The sequence below is a fragment of the Scyliorhinus torazame genome, chromosome 5 (assembly GCF_047496885.1).
Source record: "Scyliorhinus torazame isolate Kashiwa2021f chromosome 5, sScyTor2.1, whole genome shotgun sequence".
Classification (NCBI taxonomy): Eukaryota; Metazoa; Chordata; class Chondrichthyes; order Carcharhiniformes; family Scyliorhinidae; genus Scyliorhinus; species Scyliorhinus torazame.
Genome location: NC_092711.1, coordinates 69,866,969 through 69,888,310, shown reverse-complemented (window position 1 = coordinate 69,888,310; position 21,342 = coordinate 69,866,969). Strand labels below are relative to the sequence as shown.

The 21,342-nt window shown below is 47.0% G+C and overlaps 1 gene segment (V, D, J or C); it reads right to left on the bottom strand.

Moving 5' to 3' along the window:
- Positions 1-1,702: 1,702 nt before the first annotated feature.
- LOC140418318 (Ig heavy chain C region-like) lies at positions 1,703-21,053 on the bottom strand. The segment is given in 5 exon segments: positions 1,703-2,151; positions 4,193-4,501; positions 5,111-5,419; positions 5,629-5,922; positions 20,980-21,053. Coding segments are annotated over 5 exon segments (1,347 nt in total).
- Between the last annotated feature and the right edge of the window lie 289 nt (positions 21,054-21,342).

Below are 21,342 nucleotides of genomic sequence, written 5' to 3'. Positions count from 1 at the left end.
GCCCCTCTTCCTCTCTTTGTCGTGGAATTGGGTTACGGTGGATTAACTAATGCCCCTCCCCCTCTCTTTGTTGGGGAAGTGGGGAGACAGTGGATTAACTAATGCCCCTCCCCCTCACTTTGTTGGGGAAGTGGGGAGACAGTGGATTAACTAATGCCCCCCTCTCTCTGCTGGGGAAGTGGGGGGTACAGTGGGTTAACTAATGCACCTCTCCCTCTCTTTGTTTGGGGAAGTGGGGAGACAGTGGATTGACTAATGCCTCTCCCCCTCTCTCTGTTGGGGAAGTGGGGGGGGCAGTGGGTTAACCAATGCCCCTCCCCCTCTCTCTGTTGGGGAAGTGGGGAGACAGTGGATTGACTAATGCCCCTTCCCCTCTCTCTGTTGGGGAAGTGGGGAGACAGTGGGTTAACTAATGCCCCTCCCCCTATCTTTGTTTGGGGTAGTGGGGAGACAGTGGATTGACTAATGCCCCTTCCCCTCTCTCTGTTGGGGAAGTAGGGAGACAGTGGGTTAACTAATGCCCCTCCCCCTCTCTTTGTCTGGGGAAGTGGGGAGACAGTGGATTGACTAATGCCCCTCCCCCTCTCTTTGTTGGGGAAGTGGGGAGACAGTGGGTTAACTAATGGCCCCCTCTCTCTCTGTTGGGGAAGTGGGGAGACAGTGGATTGACTAATGCCCCTCCCCCTCTCTTTGTCTGGGGAAGTGGGGAGACTAATGCCTCTCCCCCTCTCTTTGTTGGGGAAGTGGGGAGACAGTGTATTAAGTAAAGCCCCTCCCCCTCCCTCTATTGGGGAGGTGGGGGTACAGAGGAATAACTAAAGCTCCTCCCCCTCTCTCTGCTGGTGAAGTGGGGGTATAGTGGATTAACTAATTCCCCTCCCCCTCTCTCTGCTGGTGAAGTGGAGGTATAGTGGATTAACAATTTCACTTTCCCCTCTCTTTCGCTGAGGATTGTTGGTCCATGTTTCTGTGTGACCCTCAATTCAGTTCCCAGTGGGTATGATACAGCAACTTAAATCTTAAATTAATTAGGGGCAGCACGGTAGCCTTGTGGATAGCACAATTGCTTCACAGTTCCAGGGTCCCAGGTTCGATTCTGGCTTGGGTCACTGTCTGTGCGGAGTCTGCACATCCTCCCCATGTGTGCGTGGGTTTCCTCCGGGTGCTCCGGTTTCCTCCCACAGTCCAAAGATGTGCAGGTTAGGTGGATTGGCCAGGATAAATTGCCCTTAGTGTCCAAAATTGCCCTTAGTGTTGGGTGGGGTTACTGGGTTATGGGGATAGGGTGGCGGTGTTGACCTTGGGCGGGGTGCTCTTTCCAAGAGCCGGTGCAGACTCGATGGGCTGAATGGCCTCCTTCTGCACTGTAAATTCTATGATAATGAAATCTGACATCAATTTTAAAGGAACGGACAATGGGAGAAGCAGGAACACTGAGGACTAAATATGATGTGTTTGTTTGTCTGAAATGGGAAATTGTCCGATTTCTTCTCAGAGGGGGGAAAGTCAGTGAAGATATTTTGCTGACTTCTGTTATGAATGAGTTGTGCTCTGTCTCTAACCCAGGGTGTTTCTGAGCTGGGAGCACTGGTTGTATCAGACTTGGGGCCGAGACCTGTAGAAATCCGGGTCTCATTAAACCAATTTGATATCAGCAAAGTGGAAGCTCCATTAATTAAGCGGCTGTGCATTTAAATCATAATTGGAGGAAAAATACTTTATTATTTTTATTTCAGTTAGACATGTAACCCATAGATTCTCATTGACATGAATTAACGGTGTCCATCAGAGCGAGGGAAATGTTCACAAAACTGGGTTTACCGCTGGATTTATCAACCGTTCTGTTGATGATCTTCAAGGGGATGGCTTCATGTCCCACCACACAGGAGTAAGAAGCGCCGCTGGCCCACTCCTCCGCTGCAATGGATAACAGGCTGTACATGAAGAAGGAGCTATTGCCGTTCTCCGCCATCACCTCGGTGTTCTTGTAGTTCCCGGGATTCACCTGCTTGTCATTGACGGTCCACTTCACGAAGATCTCTCGGGGGGAGAAACCTCTCACTAAGCAGCTGAGGGAGACGAATCTCTGAGCGGAGACGTCTTCAGCCGAGGGCAGAAGGACAGAGACGGACGGTTCCCGCGGATTGGGATCTGCAGAAAATGTACAATAAATGTCAATAAAATGGGGAATTCCGGAGACAATGGAACCGCGGTTTAGATGTGAGAGAAATGTGTTTTGTGTTGGATTTTAAAGGTTTCCATTTCCCACTTTGGGATCTGTCCTGTTTCCCAGCTCGGAGCAGCGGTGGACACAAGCCTTTTCCCTGAGAATTTATGGATGTTGGATATGATGGTTTCAGAAAGTCTACAGCAGGGAAACAGGCCATTCGGCCCAACTGTTCTGTGCTGGTGTATAAACTCCACTCCAGACTCCCCCCACCTTACCCCAAGAGGATTGGAAAACTGCCAATGTAACACCCTTATTCAAAAGGGGAGGGAGACAAAAACAGGTAACTATAGGCCAGTGACCTTAACATCTGTCAGTGGGAGACGGTTAGAGTCCATTATAACGGATCCAATCGCTGAGCATTTAAACATACACAATATAATCAAACAGAGTCAGCACGGCTTCGTGAAGGGGAAATCATTGCCTGACAAATGCATTGCCCTTATTTGAGGTGATAACGAGAAGGCGAGAGAGAGGGGGGCCAGTAGATGTAATTTACATGAATTTCAAAACTGTGTTTAATAAATCAATGTCCTATACCCACGTTTGCAGCTGACAAAAAATAGGTAGAAAGGCAATTGGTGAGGATTACAGAAAATCCACAGAGGGACAGAGACAGCTTTAGTTACTGAGTAAAAACTTGATGTGGAGATGCCGGCGTTGGACTGGGGTGAGCACAGTAAGAAGTCTTACAACACCAGGTTAAAGTCCAACAGGTTTGTTTCGAATCACTAGCTTTCGGAGCGCTGCTCCTTCCTCACCTGAGGAAGGAGCAGCGCTCCGAAAGCTAGTGATTCAGAACAAACCTGTTGGACTTTAATCTGGAGTAAAAACTTGGCAGATGGAACAGAATGTTGGAAAATGTGAGGTTAGACACTTTGGTAGGAGGAGGAACAAAACGGAATATTATTTAGATGGAGAAAGCTGAAGTAACGGGGGAATTGGGGGTCCTCGTGCAGTAACCACAAAAAGCAAGTTCTGCAGGTAACATGGAGACAAATTGAATGTTGACATTTATTTCAATGGGAATCGAATATAAACATGGGGAAGTCTGGCTAAAACTATACAAGGCATTCCCGGAGCGGCCTCCGCAAACAGGCGCCGGAATGTGGCGACTACGGGAAATTCACAGTAACTTCATTCAAACCTGATTGTGACAATAAGCGATTATTATTATTTAGTGAGACTATACCTGATATGCTTTGAATAGTTTTGGCACCCTTATCTCAGGAAGACAGATTGGTTTTGAAGGCAGTCCAGAGAAGGATGACGAAGTTGATCCCGAGTATGGAGGGATTTTCTTATGAGCTGAGGTTATGTAGGCTGGGTTTTACTTATTGGAGTTTAGAGGAATGAAGGCGACCTAATCGAGACATGAATGATTCTCAGGGACCTTCATAGGATAGACGCTGAGGGGTTCTTCTCCCTTGTGAGAGCGTCTAGGAGCAGCGAGCAGGATCATAATGTAAGGGTTCGCCTATTTAATAGAGATGAGAAGGAATTTCCTCAGAGAGTAGTGAAGCTGTGGAATTATTTAACCCGGGGGCTGTAGATTCTGGGTTGCTCAGTATGTTCAAGGTTGAGAGAGACAGATTTTAAATCAGTAAAGGCGTCAAGAGATATGGGGATAAGTCGGGAAAGAGTAATTGAAGGTTATCACATCAGATCAGTCATGACCTCACTGCCGGCTGGACCGGTGTTGATGGGCCCAATGGCCAACGTCTGCTCCTAAGTCTTGTGGTCTATGGTCTCGCTCCATCTAAACCCAATATCACTGTTTTTAATTAATTGTTCATTCATCTGCATATCAATTTCCCCCTTAAACTCTAAATGCCCAGAGTATTTAGTTAGTGGAATTACCAATCAGAATGGACCATAAATACACTGAATGCTAAATACTGACCGCTGCACTGACACTAGAAATAGACACAATGGCTCACTTATTGCTTCAGTCTCACCGCTCACCTATTTTTTTGTGGATTGAAATTCTTAAAGGAGTTGGCAGGTCCTGGTGGCTCGCCACACAGTCAAACACAGCCCCACTCAGCCAGGCTTGTGTCGAGATGTTTAATTTGCTGACCACACTCTCAGTATCTGCCCCAGGCTGGTCGGCAATCTCTGATTTCAGCGGCTTCTTCGCTTCACTCCAGGACACGTTGACTCCATAAGGAGCATTCGAAATGACGCAGGTTAAGGTTACTGTCGCCTCCAGTAAGACCTGTTCTATTGGTGGTGGCAGTATTGTTACTGAGGCATCAGTGCAACCGGAAGGATCTGCGAATGAAAAAAGTGGAAATCAACCCAAGTTTGATCTTCAGAATCAGGACAGCAGGATTCAGCCTGAACTCTACATGGGACTAAATCAATTCGAAATAACAACTTCTAATGATCGCCTTCAATCTTCTATACACAATGGAAAACCATATGAAATATGGTCAGTCCCGATACCATGCTAACGAACCAGTGTTGCAGCATTCCCAATGCAAATATTCCATTCCTGATCTCAGGAACGAAGTACTGGCGGCTGATCCATAAATAGGTTGGATGAACTTTCCAACACTTTCCCCCGGAGCTGTTATCAGTTAAGTGTTTCAGACACCCACTGCCGCTCAAATATAATCAGCTGTCTCAGGATAAAGCTGACATCGAGTCCACCTCACTCACTAAATTACTTCAAATTTGAGGGAAACATGTATTTCTATCCTGATCAAGTCCTGAATGGTGAGCAATCCAAATGCAGCTCTTACATCAGAATGGAACACAAACTACATGGCAGTAAATTAGAAGTTATTCTGTGCTTTGTACTAACTTCAGTAAATTCCTGATTTTGATTAACATCAGAGTGCAGGATGATTTATTGTTTCCTCTGTTTGTGTCTCTTACCAGACACGGTGATGTTGCGACTTTGGGTGACCTCTTGATGAGTGACCTGGCAGGTATAGACCGCTTTGCTGAACCATTCCCCAGCGGAGACTGTCAGCCGACTGCTCGCTGAGAAGTTCCCGTTCACTTCACAGGCGGGAGAGGTGACAAATCCTGAACCCATGGGTTGTCCATTCTTCAGCCACTTCACCGTCATTGACTTTGGCTGGAAATCGTTGATTGAACAGACAATGGTTGCAAATTTTTGTCTTGTGATTTCTTCACTGGAACTCACGGTGAGGAGAACATTTGGAGCATAAATTCTGGGACCTTCAAGAAACACAATTAGCTATTTCTTGCAGAAGAAATTGATAAACAAAATGAGTTCATATGCTTTAAAAAATGTTTGTGGTCAATAGACACTAAGCTGGATTTCCCAGGGATCAGGAATATGCAGAGTATTACAAATGAGTTAACTCCAAGACCCTATACAAGATAATCATAGGTTTTCTATTTCTCACAGATTCCACAACACTTACATTCCATTCCAATGCTCGTATCTGAGCCGCTGTGTCGAACCTCACAGCTGATTTTGCTGCATCCTGGCTCGGTGATGGTTAACTGGCTGCTCAGGGTGTAGGTTCCCTTCTTGTTTCTCACTGACGGGTATTTCTTAACTCCAATGGTGATCAGCTGCCCATCTTTCTTCCAGGTAAGGCTGGAGATTTCTGGGGAGTAGTCCATCGCCAAACAGCCGAAGGTCATGGAACTATCGGCGTTGTGTTGCTGACAGGAGGAGACCAGGCTGTAGAGAGTGGGCGGAGACGGTGTTGCTGGGAGAGAATGGCCAATCCAACAAGTTAGACACTGGTATTTGTGATTTATAAGTAACCAAGCATTTCATAATTTGACAAGAACTATGAGTTTATCCTAACATTTACCGATTAAACCCTACATCCACATTGAATATTCTATCAGTTATATCATTGAGAATCACCTACGTTTTGTCCCGTCTTTAGAAACTCACATCTCTTTCTCCGTCTCTATCGAAAAAAACACACATTTTGATGTAATCTGAATGGTGTAACTTTGATTGGATTGAACGAGGGGAGCAGAGGGTTTCCCCCATTATTTCAGCCACCATGTGATATAAAATGTAAATGAGGCCATAGTCCCGGAGATTGCTCTCTCCTTCTGAGAGTTGACTGGTGGTGATTTAACCTGAGGGTCACCACACATCAGGCGAGGGGCAAGGTTGAGAATGTGGGTCTTTATGAATAACCTCAGCCGGTGCAGCAATTGAACCCACGCTGTTGGGATCGCTCTTCATCACAAACCAGCCGTCCAGCTAACTGAGCTGTGTACGTCACAATCCAGCTAGCTGAGCTGTGTACGTCACAATCCAGCTAACTGAGCTGTGTACGTCACAATCCAGCTAACTGAGCTGTGTACGTCACAATCCAGCTAACTGAACTGTGTACGTCACAATCCAGCTCACTGAGCTGTGGACGTCACAATCCAGCTAACTGAGCTGTGTACGTCACAATCCAGCTAACTGAGCTGTGTATGTCACAATCCAGCTAACTGAGCTGTGTATGTCACAATCCAGCTAACTGAACTGTGTACGTCACAATCCAGCTCACTGAGCTGTGGACGTCACAATCCAGCTAACTGAGCTGTGTACGTCACAATCCAGCTAACTGAGCTGTGTACGTCACAATCCAGCTAACTGAGCTGTGTACGTCACAATCCAGCTAACTGAGCTTTGTACGTCACAATCCAGCTAACTGAGCTGCGTAGGTCAGAATCCAGCTAACTGAGCTGTGTACGTCACAATGCAGCTAACTGAGCTGTGTATGTCACAATCCAGCTATCGGAGCTGTGTACGTCACAATGAGCTAACTGAGCTGTGTACGTCACAATGAGCTAACTGAGCTGTGTATGTCACAATCCAGCTAACTGAGCTGTGTACGTCACAATCCAGCGAACTGAGCTGTGTACGTCACAATCCAGCTAACTGAGGTGTGTACGTCACAATCCAGCTAACTGAGCTGCATAGGTCACAGTCCAGCAGACAATGCTGTGTACGTCACAATCCAGCTCACTGAGCAGTGTACGTGACAATCCAGCTCACTGAGCTGCGTACGGACAATCCAGCTCACTGAGCTGCGTACGTCACAATCCAGGTAACTGAGCTGCGTACGTCACAATCCAGCTAACTGAGCTGTGTACGTGACAATCCAGCTCACTGAGCTGTGTACGTCACAATCCAGCTAACTGAGCTGGGTACGTCACAATCCAGCTAACTGAGCTGTGTACGTCACAATCCAGCTAACTGAGCTGTGTACGTCACAATCCAGCTAACTGAGCTGTGTGCGTCACAATCCAGCTAACTGAGCTGTGTACGTCACAATCCAGCGAACTGAGCTGTGTACGACACAATCCAGCTAACTGAGCTGTGGACGTCACAATCCAGCGAACTGAGCTGTGTACGTCACAATCCAGCTAACTGAGCTGTGTACGTCACAATCCAGCTATCTGAGCTGTCGATGTCACAATCCAGCTAACTGAGCTGTGTACGTCACAATCCAGCTATCTGAGCTGTCGATGTCACAATCCAGCTCACTGAGCTGTGTACGTCAAAATCAATTTGTGTTAAAAATGTTGTCTCTTCATTTGTATCTTTGCAGATTTGGGAACTTCCCTTTGTTCAAACTGACTGATGCCCCCTCCTCTCTCCATTTCACGACCCCCATTCCCCAAACCAGAGCATAGTGGCTTTGCTTCAAAAATATCTTCGGAATGCACATTTATATAATTACAATAAGGTTCTACATTTGAGTAATTGCAACATTCTCTAATTTTAGGACCATGCGGGAGTCGGCCATTCAGTCGGTCGAGCCTCCTCCCCCATTCAATAAGATCCTGGCTGTGCTGATTGTGGTGTTAACTCCACATTCCGCCTGCCACTGAGACCGGGCTGTCTGCAATCCCTCCGCACCCCGCCCCGCGCTCCCTGTGCGTCCCCCATCTCTCTGCGGTTCCCGCTGGATTTCTGTACCTTTCTCCTGGTCCCTTCACTTTCGTTTAGCTCTCTGCTCTTTTCCACGGCTCTCTGCGCTTTCCTCCGCATCTCTGCACTTTCTCTCGACTCTGCATTTTCTTCCTGCTCTTTGTGCTTTGCCCAGGTGTGCTGCACTTTTCCCAGTTCTTTGTGCTTTTCCCGGTTCCTGGCACTTTGTTCGGGCTTTTTGAGGTTTTAGCCAGCACTGTGCGCTTTACCCCGATTCTTATCGCTTATCGCCCACTCCATGGACTTTCTTCCGGCTCTCTGCACTTCCCCCGGCTCTGTGCTCCTTCACCCTACTCCCTGCATCTTTCCCCGGCTCTTTGCGTCTTTCCCCGGCTCCCTGCCTCTTTCCCCGGCTCCCTGCCTCTTTCCCCGGCTCCCTGCACCTTCCCCCGGCTCCCTGCACCTCCCCCCCCCCCCCCCCCCCCGCGGCTCCCTGCACTACTCCCCCCCCCCCCCCTCATCCCCCGCCTCCGGCTCTCTGCACTTCCCCCGGTACCCTGCACCCCCTCCCCCCTTGACTCTCTGCAGTTCCCCCGGCTCCCCGCACTCGCCACCCCCCCCCGCCCCTCGCACCCCCACCCCCACCCCCACCCTGCTCTCTGCACCTTTCCCTTGCTCTCTCCACTTCTTTCCAACTCTTTGTCCTTTTCTACCACTCTCTGTGTGTTCCGCTGCATCTCGGTCTATTCCCCTGCATTTCTGTCCTTTCCCCTGCATCTCGATGCTTTCCTCCCAACTCTGCCTTTTCGCCGCCTCTTTGCTCTTTTCCACCGCCTCGGCGCTTTCTCCCGGCTCCGGGGTCTTTCCCCGGCTCTCTGCACTTTCCCCGGCTCCCGGCAGTCCCGTGTCATGCAGCCACATTCGGGCGCCACTCGTCATCAGTTTCGCTCCAGTTCTCCATTCCTCTCTCGTTGCAGCCGCTCCCTTGCCCATTTCCTGAGCATGAGTGAGAGAGGATGAGTGAGTAACTGAGTGAGGGTAGGAGAGTGAGTGCGGGTGAGTGAGTAACTGAGTGAGGGTAGGAGAGTGAGTGTGGGTGAGTGAGTAACTGAGTGAGGGTAGGAGAGTGAGTGTGGGTGAGTGAGTAACTGAGTGAGGGTAGGAGAGTGAGTGTGGGTTAGTGAGTAACTGAGTGAGGGTAGGAGAGTGAGTGCGGGTGAGTGAGTAACTGAGTGCGGGTAGGAGAATGAGTGCGGGTGAGTGAGTAACTGAGTGAGGGTAGGAGAGTGAGTGCGGGTGAGTGAGTAACTGAGTGAGGGTAGGAGAGCGAGTGTGGGTGAGTGAGTAACTGAGTGAGGGTAGGAGAGTGTGTGCGGGTGAGTGAGTAACTGAGTGAGGGCAGGGGAGTGAGTGCGGGTGTGAGTAACTGAGTGAGGGTAGGAGAGTGAGTGTGGGTTAGTGAGTAACTGAGTGAGGGTAGGAGAGTGAGTGCGGGTGAGTGAGTAACTGAGTGAGGGTAGGAGAGTGAGTGTGGGTGAGTGAGTAACTGAGTGAGGGTAGGAGAGTGAGTGTGGGTGAGTGAGTAACTGAGTGAGGGTAGGAGAGTGTGTGCGGGTGAGTGAGTAACTGAGTGAGGGCAGGGGAGTGAGTGCGGGTGTGAGTAACTGAGTGAGGGTAGGAGAGTGAGTGTGGGTGAGTGAGTAACTGAGTGAGGGGAGGAGAGTGAGTGTGGGTGAGTGAGTAACCGAGTGAGGGTAGGAGAGTGAGTGTGGATGAGTGAGTAACTGAGTGAGGGTAGGAGAGTGAGTGTGGGTGAGTGAGTAACTGAGTGAGGGTAGGAGAGCGAGTGTGGGTGAGTGAGTAACTGAGTGAGGGTAGGAGAGCGAGTGTGGGTGAGTGAGTAACTGAGTGAGAGTAGGAGAGCGAGTGTGGATGAGTGAGTAACTGAGTGAGGGTAGGAGAGTGAGTGTGGGTGAGTAACTGAGTGAGGGTAGGAGAGTGAGTGTGGGCGAGTGAGTAACTGAGTGAGGGTAGGAGAGCGAGTGTGGGTGAGTGAGTAACTGAGTGAGGGTAGGAGAGCGATTGCGGGTGAGTGAGTAACTGAGTGAGGGTAGGAGAGTGAGTGTGGGTGAGTGAGTAACCGAGTGAGGGTAGGAGAGTGAGTGTGGGTGAGTGAGTAACTGAGTGAGGGTAGGAGAGTGAGTGTGGGTGAGTAACTGAGTGAGGGTAGGAGAGCGATTGCGGGTGAGTGAGTAACTGAGTGAGGGTAGGAGAGCGAGTGTGGGTGAGTGAGTAACTGAGTGAGGGTAGGAGAGTGAGTGTGGGTGAGTAACTGAGTGAGGGTAGGAGAGTGAGTGTGGGCGAGTGAGTAACTGAGTGAGGGTAGGAGAGCGAGTGTGGGTGAGTGAGTAACTGAGTGAGGGTAGGAGAGCGATTGCGGGTGAGTGAGTAACTGAGTGAGGGTAGGAGAGTGAGTGTGGGTGAGTGAGTAACCGAGTGAGGGTAGGAGAGTGAGTGTGGATGAGTGAGTAACTGAGTGAGGGTAGGAGAGCGAGTGTGGGTGAGTGAGTAACTGAGTGAGAGTAGGAGAGCGAGTGTGGGTGAGTAACTGAGTGAGGGTAGGAGAGTGAGTGTGGGTGAGTGAGTAACTGAGTGAGGGTAGGAGAGTGAGTGTGGGTTAGTGAGTAACTGAGTGAGGGTGAGTGAGTTGGGCGATTGAGGATGTATGAATGTTGATAAGTGGCGGATCAGGGGTGACTGACTGAGGGTAGGTATGTCACCGAGGACGAATAAAGGGTGTGTGAGGGAGAGTGAGTGAGACGCAGAGAATGAGTGACGCTGGGTGAGTGAGGTTGTGTAGTGAGAGTCAGTGAAGGTGAGTGAGCGAGGGTCGGTGAGTGAGTGAGGGTCAGTGAGTGAGGGTGAGTGAGTGAGGGTGGGTGAGTGAGGGTGAGTGAATGAGGGTGAGTGAGTCAGGGGGTCGACTGCTGGTGAGTGAATGGAGTGGGTGAATGAATGAGGGGGGAGTCAGTGAGCGTGGGTGAGTGAGGGTGAATGAGTGAGGATGGTTGAGGGACGATTGAGTGAGGGTGGGTGACTGAGAGTGTGTCAGGGAGGGTGGGTGAGTGAGAGTGTGTCAGGGAGGGTGGGTAAGTGAGGGTGGGTGAGTGAGGGTGTGTCAGGGAGGGTGGCTGAGTGAGGGTAGGTGAGTGAGTGAACGTGAGTGTGGGTGGGAGAGTGAGCGAGTGTGAGCGCCTGAATGAGGGTGAGTGAGGATACGTAGGTGTTTGAGGATGAGTGAGTGACGGTAGTTTACTGAATGAGAGTGTGTGAGGGTGGGTGAGTGAGTGTGTGTGAGGGTGAGAGTGAGGGTGGGTGAGTGAGAATGTGTCAGGGAGGGTTGGTGAGCTGAGGTGGGTGAGTGAGAGTGTGCGAGGCGTGTGAGTGAGAGTGTGTGAGGCGTGTGAGTGAGGGTGGGTGAGTGAGGGTGGGTGGGTGAGTGGTGGTGGGTGAGTGAGTGAAGGTGAGTAAGGGTGGGAGTGAGGGTGTGTGAGGGTGGTTTACAGAATGAGGGTGGGGGAGTGAGGTGTGTGAGGGTGGGTGAGTGAGAGTGTGTCAGGGAGGGTGGGTGAGTGAGGGTGGGGAGGGTGTGTGAGGGTGTGTGAATGAGAGTGTGTCAGGGAGGGTGGGTGAGTGAGGGTGGGGGAGTGAGGGTGGTTTACAGAATGAGGGCTTGTGAGGGCGGGTGAGTGGGGGTGTGTGAATGACTGAGTGAGGGTGAGAGCCTGAATGAGGGGGAGTGAGGGTGGGTGTGGATGGGTGGGTGAGGGTAGTGAGGGTGGGCGAATGAGTGTGGGTGGGTGGCTGAGTGAGGGTGAGAGTTAGTTTGGGCGTCTAAGGGTGAGTCAATGACAGTGAGTGTTGCTGAATGAGGATGTGTGAGTGTGTGTGTGAGGGTGTGAGAGTGAGGGTGGGTGAGTGAGAGTGTGTGAGGTGGGGGAGTGAGTATGGGTGGGTGGCTGAGTGAGGGTGAGAGCCTGAATGAGGGGGGGGGGGAAGGATGGGTGGGTGTTTGAGGATGAGTGTGTGAGAGTGTGTGAGTGAGGGTGAGAGTTAGGTTGGGCGTCTATGGGTGAGTCAATGACAGTGAGTGTTGCTGAATGAGGATGTGTGAGTGTGTGTGTGAGGGTGTGAGAGTGAGGGTGGGTGAGTGAGAGTGTGTCAGGGGGGTGAATGACGGTAGGTGAATGAGGGTGGGAGTGTGAGTCTGCGTGTGAGGGTGGTTAAGGAAAGGTGTATCATTGAGGATGGTTGAGTGAGGGTCAATGAGTGACGGTGAGAATGGTGAGTGAGGGTACGTGAGTGAGTGTGGGTGAGTGATCATTCCCAGGTGCTCCCAGCCCATTGGGACGATGTTTCTTGGGACGATTTTCCGCTCAGGCTCAGCTTTCTGTTGCCTGTTGTCCACAGCCGAGCTTGGGGCTCCTCCATTCGGGTCCACCACCCCCACCTCCTCCTCTTCCTCTCCATCGATCCTGTCCTGATTCTCCACATTGATCAGCTTTCAGTAACACCGGCTGTGTACAGTCAGACAGCAGTGTAGATCACTGGGCAGCTGCTTTAATACTTTCAGTAACACCGGCTGTGTAAAGTCAGACAGCAGTGTTCATCACTGGGCAGCTGCTTTAATACTTTCAGTTACACCAGCTGTGTACAGTCAGACAGCAGTGTAGATCACTGGACAGCTGCTTTAATACTTTCAGTAACACCGGCTGTGTACAGTCAGACAGCAGTGTAGATCACTGGACAGCTGCTTTAATACTTTCAGTAACACCGGCTGTGTAAAGTCAGACAGCAGTGTAGATCACTGAGCAGCTGCTTTAATACTTTCAGTTACACCAGCTGTGTACAGTCAGACAGCACTGTAGATCACTGGACAGCTGCTTTAATACTTTCAGTAACACCGGCTGTGTACAGTCAGACAGCAGTGTAGATCACTGAGCAGCTGCTTTAATACTTTCAGTAACACCGGCTGTGTACAGTCAGACAGCAGTGTAGATCACTGGACAGCTGCTTTAATACTTTCAGTAACACCGGCTGTGTAAAGTCAGACAGCAGTGTAGATCACTGGACAGCTGCTTTAATACTTTCAGTAACACGGGCTGTGTACAATCAGACAGCAGTGTAGATCACTGGGCAGCTGCTTTAATACTTACAGTAACATGGGCTGTGTACAATCAGACAGCAGTGTACATCACTGGGCAGCTGCTTTAATACTTTCAGTAACATCGGCTGTGTACAGTCAGACAGCAGTGCAGATCACTGTGCAGCTGCTTCAATACTTTCAGTAACACCGGCTGTGTACAGTCAGACAGCAGTGTAGATCACTGGGCAGCTGCGTTAATACTTTCAGTAACACCGGCTGTGTACAGTCAGACAGCAGTGTAGATCACTGGGCAGCTGCTTTAATACTTTCAGTAACACCGGCTGTGTACAGTCAGACAGCAGTGTAGATCACTGGGCAGCTGCGTTAATACTTTCAGTAACACCGGCTGTGTACAGTCAGACAGCAGTGTAGATCACTGGGCAGCTGCTTTAATACTTTCAGTAACACCGGCTGTGTACAGTCAGACAGCAGTGTAGATCACTGGACAGCTGCTTTAATACATTCAGTAACACCGGCTGTGTACAGTCAGACAGCAGTGTAGATCACTGGACAGCTGCTTTAAAACTTTCAGTAACACCGGCTGTGTACAGTCAGATAGCAGTGTAGATCCCTGGGCAGCTGCTTTAATACTTTCAGTAACACCGGCTGTGTAAAGTCAGACAGCAGTGTAGATCACTGGACAGCTGCTTTAATACTTTCAGTAACACCGGCTGTGTACAGTCAGATAGCAGTGTAGATCCCTGGACAGCTGCTTTAATACTTTCAGTAACACCGGCTGTGTACAGTCAGACAGCAGTGTAGATCACTGGACAGCTGCTTTAATACTTTCAGTAACACTGGCTGTGTACAGTCAGACAGCAGTGTGGATCACTGGGCAGCTGCTTTAATACTTTCAGTAACACCGGCTGTGTAAATTCAGACAGCAGTGTAGATCACTGGGCAGCTGCTTTAATACTTTCAGTAACACCGGCTGTGTACAGTCAGACAGCAGTGTAGATCACTGGGCAGCTGCTTTAATACTTTCAGTAACACCGGATGTGTACAGTCAGACAGCAGTGTAGATCACTGGGCAGCTGCTTTAATACTTTCAGTAACACCGGCTGTGTACAGTCAGACAGCAGTGTAGATCACTGGGCAGCTGCTTTAATACTTTCAGTTACACCGGCTATGTACAGTCAGACAGCAGTGTAGATCACTGGGCAGCTGCTTCAATACTTTCAGTAACACCGGCTGTGTACAGTCAGACAGCAGTGTAGATCACTGGACAGCTGCTTTAATACTTTCAGTTACACCGGTTGTGTACAGTCAGACAGCAGTGTAGATCACTGGGCAGCTGCTTCAATACTTTCAGTAACACCGGCTGTGTACAGTCAGACAGCAGTGTAGATCACTGGGCAGCTGCTTTAATGCCGATGTAATTTCATTTTCCACAAAACAATTTAGAACTGGGACAATGAACATTCCTGCGACTTAACGGATTTTCATTTTGTAAATGGGATTTTTCTGCCCGTAAAATTCTTGTCATATTGTGTCAGAGAGAGTGTGTTGTGTTTATTCATTCTTGTGATGTAGGCGTCCCTGGCTCGGCCAGCATTTATCTCCCATCCCTCATTGCCTTTGAGAAGGTGGCGAGCTTCCTTCTATAACCATTGCCGTCCATGTGGTGTTTCCCCGAGTCAGTTACATGATTTTGAACCAGCGGCAGTGCAGGAGCGGTGATATATTTTATAGTCATGGTGCTAAATGGCTTGGGATTGAACTTCCAGTTGGTGGTGTTCCCATGTCTCTGCTGTCCTTGTCCAGGTGGCCGCTGTCATGGGTTTGGAAGGTGCTGTCTAGGGAGACATGATGAGCTTCTGCAGCGGATCTTTAAATGGCGGACAGGCTTTGGGGAGTCAGCAGATGAGTTTTTCACCGCAGGATTCCTCACCTTTGATCTGTTCTTCTGGCCTCAACATTTCTATGACTCGTCCAGATCACTTTCTGGTCCATGTTAATCCCCAGGAGGTTGTTAGTGGGGATTCAATGATGGTAATGCCAGTGAATGTCAAGGGGCGGTGGTTAGATCCGTTCTTACTGGAGGTGGGCATTGCCTTCAATTGGGTGACTTGACTGTTACTTACCACTTGTCAGCCAGAACCGGATAGAGCCTCCATGATGCTTTATTTAAAGGTTTATTTAGTGATTGCACAGCTGCAAATTGTGCTGAGCATGATGCAATCATCTGCCATCAACCCCTGTTCAGACCTGATGATGGAAAGAAGGTAATTGATGAACAAGCTGAAGATGGCTGGACCTGGGACACTGCCCTGAAGAAGTCTCGCAGTGATGTCCTGGAACTGAGCTGATTGGCCTCCAGCAATGGAATCCATCCACCTTGGTGCTGGTTGTGACTCCAACCAGCGGAGATTCTTCCCCTGATTCCCATCCATTCATTCTTTGGTTGGGTTGCTTGAGGTCACACGTTTCAATGCTGCCTTGATTTGGCGGCACGGCTGCACAGTGGTTAACCCTGTTGCTTCACAGCACCAGGGACCCGGGTTCGATTCCCACTTGGGTCATTGCCTGTGTGGAGTCTGCACGTTCTCCCCGTGTCTGGGTGGATTTTCTCTGGGGGCTCTGCTTTCCTCCCACAAGTCCTGAAAAACGACCTGTTAGTGGTTTGGACATTCTGAATTCTCCCTCTGTGTACCCGAACAGGCGCCAGAGTGTGGCGACTAGGGGCCTTTCACAGTAACTGCATTACAGTGTTAATGTAAGCCTACTTGTGACAGTAATAAAGATTATTATTTTTATTATTGATGTTAGTTCAGTTGCTCTCACCTGTGTATGTGAAAGTGTGTGCGTATCTGAGTGTGTGTGTGTGTGAGGGAGTGTGGGGGTATGTGTCTGAGAGCCTGTGAGTGTGTCCATGCATGTGTCTGCATGCATGTGTGTGAATGCGTGTGTGTTTCTGCAAGAGATGAATCAAGAGAGTGGGAGAGAGAGAGTACACGTGTGAGTGTGGGTGTGAGAGTGTATCTGTGTGTGAGGGAATATCTGCGTGAGAGAATATCTGTGTGTGAGAGCGCGATTGTGTGTATTTATGCGAGCGAGTGGATGTGTGTGTGTGTGAGGAGCAAAATAGTGTGCACAGGAGAGAGACTGTATGCGCAAAATTGTGTGTGTGAGAGCATGTGTGTGAAAGAGTGCTTTCACAAGAGAGCATGTGTGAGAGAGCATGTATGCACCAAAGCATGTGAGTGAGACAGCATGTATGTGAGAGAGCATGTGTGCGAGAGATCACGTGTGTGAGAGCATGTGTGTGAGAATGTGTGTGAGAGAGGGTGTAACAGAACATGTGTGAGAGTATGTGTGCGAGAGAGCATGTGCGTGAGAGAATGTGTGCATGGGACAGCATGTGTGCAAAAGAACATGTGTGTGAGAGAGCATGTGTGCGTGAGTGCATGAGTGTGAGAGAGCATGTGTGAGAGAGCATGTGTGTCAGAGAGCGTAAGTGCAAGAGAGAATGAGAGAGCGTGTCTGTGAGAGAGCTTGTGAGTGAGAGAGGGTGTGTGTGTGAGAGAGTGAGTGTTTGAGAGAGCATGTATGTGAGGGAGCAAGTGTATGAGAGAGCATGTGAGTGAGAGGGATTGTGTGTCAGGGAGCGTGTCTGCAAGAGAGAACGAGTGTGAGTGAGTGAGAGAGTGTGTGCGAGAGAGTGTGAGTATCAGAGCGCATGTGTATGAGAGAGCATGTATGCAAGAGAGGATATATGTGTGAGAGAGCAGGTGTACAAGAGAGCATGTGTGTGCGAGAGGCCGTGTGTGCGAGAGGCCGTGTGTGCGAGAGGCCGTGTGTGTGAGAGGCCGTGTGTGCGAGAGAGCGTGTGTGTGAGAGAGCGTGTGTGTGAGAGAGCGTGTGTGTGAGAGAGCGTGTGTGTGAGAGCGTGTGTGTGAGAGCATGTGAGTGAGAGAGCGTGCGTGCGAGAGACCATGCATATCAGAGAGAGTGTGTGAGAGAGAGCGTATGCGTGAGAGTGTGTATGTGTGAGAGAGGGTTTTTGTGTGAGAGAGATGTGTGTGACAGGGCATGTGTGTGCAAGAGATAATGTGTGCGAGAGTGCATGTGTGTGAGAGTGTGTCTGTGAATGATTGTGTATGTGAGTGAGATTGGTAAAACGTGAAAGAGAGAGTGTGTTTGTGAGAGAGTGTGAGAGAGGGAGATTGTCTGTGAAGAGAGAGAGGGATAATGTGCCTGTGTATGTGAGAGAGTGAGTGACAGTCTGTTGGTGTGTGAGGGAGAGTTGGAGAGAGAGAAAGTTGGAGACAGAGAGTATGTAAGAGAATGAATGTGTGAGGCAGTGCGTGTGTGTGACCGAGTGTGTGTGTGAGAGACTGTGTGTTTTTGAAGAGCTATCGTGTATGTGAGAGTCTCTGTGAGAGAGAGTGTCTGTGTGTTTGAGGAATAGTCCGGGTTTCTGGGAGAGAGGGAGTGTGTGAGGGAGAAAGAGTGTGCGGATGAGAGCGTACCTCGTGTGTCAAATTTCACTCTGAAACACAGGGGAACGAATCATTCAAACTGCTTGATTCTAATTGATAAATAGTCAACTTACGACAAAAGAAATTTAATAACCTCTTTGAAATTAAACTCATATTAATTTCAAACTCCCTTCGCCTTTCAGACATTTCTGGGCAAAATATATTTTCACTGAGAATGAACCCATTAAATATAACAGATTGAGGGGAGTTTAATGTCTGTGACAGAGATCCAGTGTTTGATAAGAAATAAACAAACCAGGAAACATTCACATTGGAAACGGATTACCTGATTTGATCCAATGTCTTAATTAAATACAATCAACAAAACAATGGAGGCGGGCCACCTATTCAACCGGAGCAAATAAATGTATTGTTTTCTAAATTATTTTCAGTACAATTAACCATTCTCCAATAGCTTTGATATCACACACCAGTATGCTACTCAATTGTAGCAGTTAATTTATGTTGAATTAGTTAGTACTAATGTCGCATTGCAAGTTATTGCCAATTGTCAATTAGTTGACCTGTCAGCTGATTTGTACTCTATAATATAAATAATAAAACATGGTTCTCTGTAATTCAAAACCTGCTCCTGCCTGAAATTTGATAAATAATTTGGATTTAATTAAATATTAAACTTCAAATTATCGGATGGAATAATTCAGACATGTGTAATATCTCATCTGTTTGTTAAAGTGGTATACCCGAATTGATAAACTGTTGTAACTCGAAACTATATATATATATAAAACAATAAAGTCCTTGGTAGTTTGTGATCAATAAAGTGTTTCTGAGATTTAATCATTCAGGCAATTCGAGTAACTTTATTATTGAAAATATTGCTGAAGAAAAGGAGATCCAAATTAATCAGTGCACAACTTAATGAAAACAGTTCAGTCAGATCCTCCACAGCCCTGAAACATGGTGAGAAAATGATTGAGAAATGTTCTTGTTCAATCTACGAGCTTGAGGCTCAGATATAATCTATTCTTCTATTGTATAATTTGTTTTATTTCTATAATGTTATATTGTGTACAGCACAGCTCTGCGAGACACGATGTTATTATTATTGCAAAGCTAATATTCTCCTTTTGTAATTAAATTAATCTCTTTGAATTTCAAGCTTTTACTTGTCAATCTCCAGCACTGTGCAGTATGAACATTCCTACAATTTAAATAAAATCATAAGAACAATTCCTGCACTGTCAGCGACTTCCGCCTCTGAGAAAACTCTATGATTAGGTTAGAGACAACGACAAATATTGAAGAGATAATATTCTTGCTGCTGCACATAATTAATACAATAACCGGGTAAATAAACTGCCAAACTGCAATATAAAACTCATATTTAAGTAACTGCAAACGAAATCAGAGAAATAAAAAATAATTCAAATATATCTTTTGTAACTGAACAGTGCTGTAAAATCAATGTTATTATTAAAACAGTTTCAGAAATAATCACAAAATATTCCCAGCCGAGAAACTTTTCCGGTCATGCTAATGGTGTACAAAGCACAGCAGAATTGTGAAAGGAGATTGATGATTAATGATATTAATATGAAAGTATATTTGGATAATATGGTGATAATACCGCATTATAATTGTTTGTCATATTAATTTTACTCACGAATTTGAAAACGGTTTAATTAAATAGTTTCAGACTGCAGTAACGAATTGCGTTCTTAATGACGCCATGGTTTAGTTTAATCAGTAGGTAAAATTTAAAAATGTCTATCAAATCTTTAATTCCTTTCTTTATTTTCGAAACCTGACGCGTTTACTCCCCACAATTGTGTTTCAAGGAGATTCAAACGCGCAAACCTTTTTACATTTAACCAGAAAACGTGTAACTGCTCAATGTCACCCAGTTTGAACAATGCAGAGACAACGTAGAAACAGAAAACCGCTTCACAAATTGTACTTATTCAAAGTCACCCAGACACACCATCTCCTCAGCAGCAAAACACCAAAACTCATTGTAAGGACTGAACCCATTTCATTGAGAAGCAGCTCAATTCTACATTCAACAGAATCAAATGTAACATTTCAAAAACAGCTGAATATCGAATCCAGCAAACCAGTTCGACACCAAATGTATGAATTATCAAACTAAATAGAAATACAGAACAACAGTAACATCATTGTGAGGATGTGGGGTATGTGCAAAATATTTTTGAAACTTTACCACATTTTATTCATGTTGGACCATATTTCAAACGCATTTAAACAGTTGACAGGAGAGATAAAAGCTGCATCCATCAATCCTACCAAGATGGAACATTGAAGAAAAGCCAGACTGTGATTTCAGTAACAAATTATGTTCGGAAAGAGCATTTTAAACTGTGGCTTAGTTTAATCTGCAATCATCACTTTTAAAAAACACTCTAAAATCCTAACTGTTTTCCACCCACAATCGTGTGCCAAACAGTTTCAAATACGTATCTTATTTCATTCAATTACAAAACATGGAAACGCTCAATATCACCGAGTTTAAAGAATATAGAAACGCCAGAATCGTTTCACAAATTTTACTAATTCAAAATCACCCAGACACAATCTCCTCAGCAGAAATACATCAAATTACATCACCGAGAGGCTGAAACTCGTCTCATGGAGAACCAGCTCAATTCTTCAAACACTTTCAATAGAATCAAACAGCATTTCAAGAAAATTTATATCTAGAACCCACCAAATTCGCCTTTCAGCAAGTGAATGAACAATTAAAACAAACAGAAATATGGAAGAATATCATCAGCATTGTCAATAAGCGGGAAGTGTTCAATAAATTGATACAGATACTTCAGCATATTTTGTGAATATTGGGTAGATTTCTAACACTTGTGCAGGAGGTGGTAAAATCTGCAGCCACCAGATGTCACCGAGATTAAACATTGCAGAAATACCAAACTGTTTAACAGGCGTTAGGTATTTAAAGTAACCCAGCCACAGTATCCTCAGCAAATAAACATCAAATCATAACAACCAGGGTCTGAATCCCTCAGCAGAACCTTTTGTCAAGAGACAGAATAATTCCTTTTTCAGCTGAATCACATAAAGCATTCCAACAAAATCTCAATACAGAATCCAGCAAACCCGCAATTCAGTGAACGAATGCGTAGTTAAAATAGAAAAAAATAAATAAAACAAAGACTCAAGTAAAACAGTTCATAAATAATTGAATGGTTCTTACCTGCAGTCACCGTCACCATGGTGCCTTGTCCCCAGTAGTCCATAGCGTCACAGTGTCACATTCCATGGGCAGCTCCGTGCAATAACCGCACCTGCACAAAATAGACAGAAATCCACCATTATTTTGAATATTCACAAACCAGAGACAAGGTAAAGGCACGGTAAATTTTCATTAAACTAGAATTGTACTTGTGGAGATCGCTTGCTGTTCAGAAATGACCCTAATGTTTTATATTTCAGAGTAACACATGATCATGTTCTTGAAATCACCAACTAACGAGTGAATAATTGTCACAGATTTCCATATTAATTATTGTCATTTTGTCAATGCTGGATATGAATAATACTTCACTGTAAATAAAGT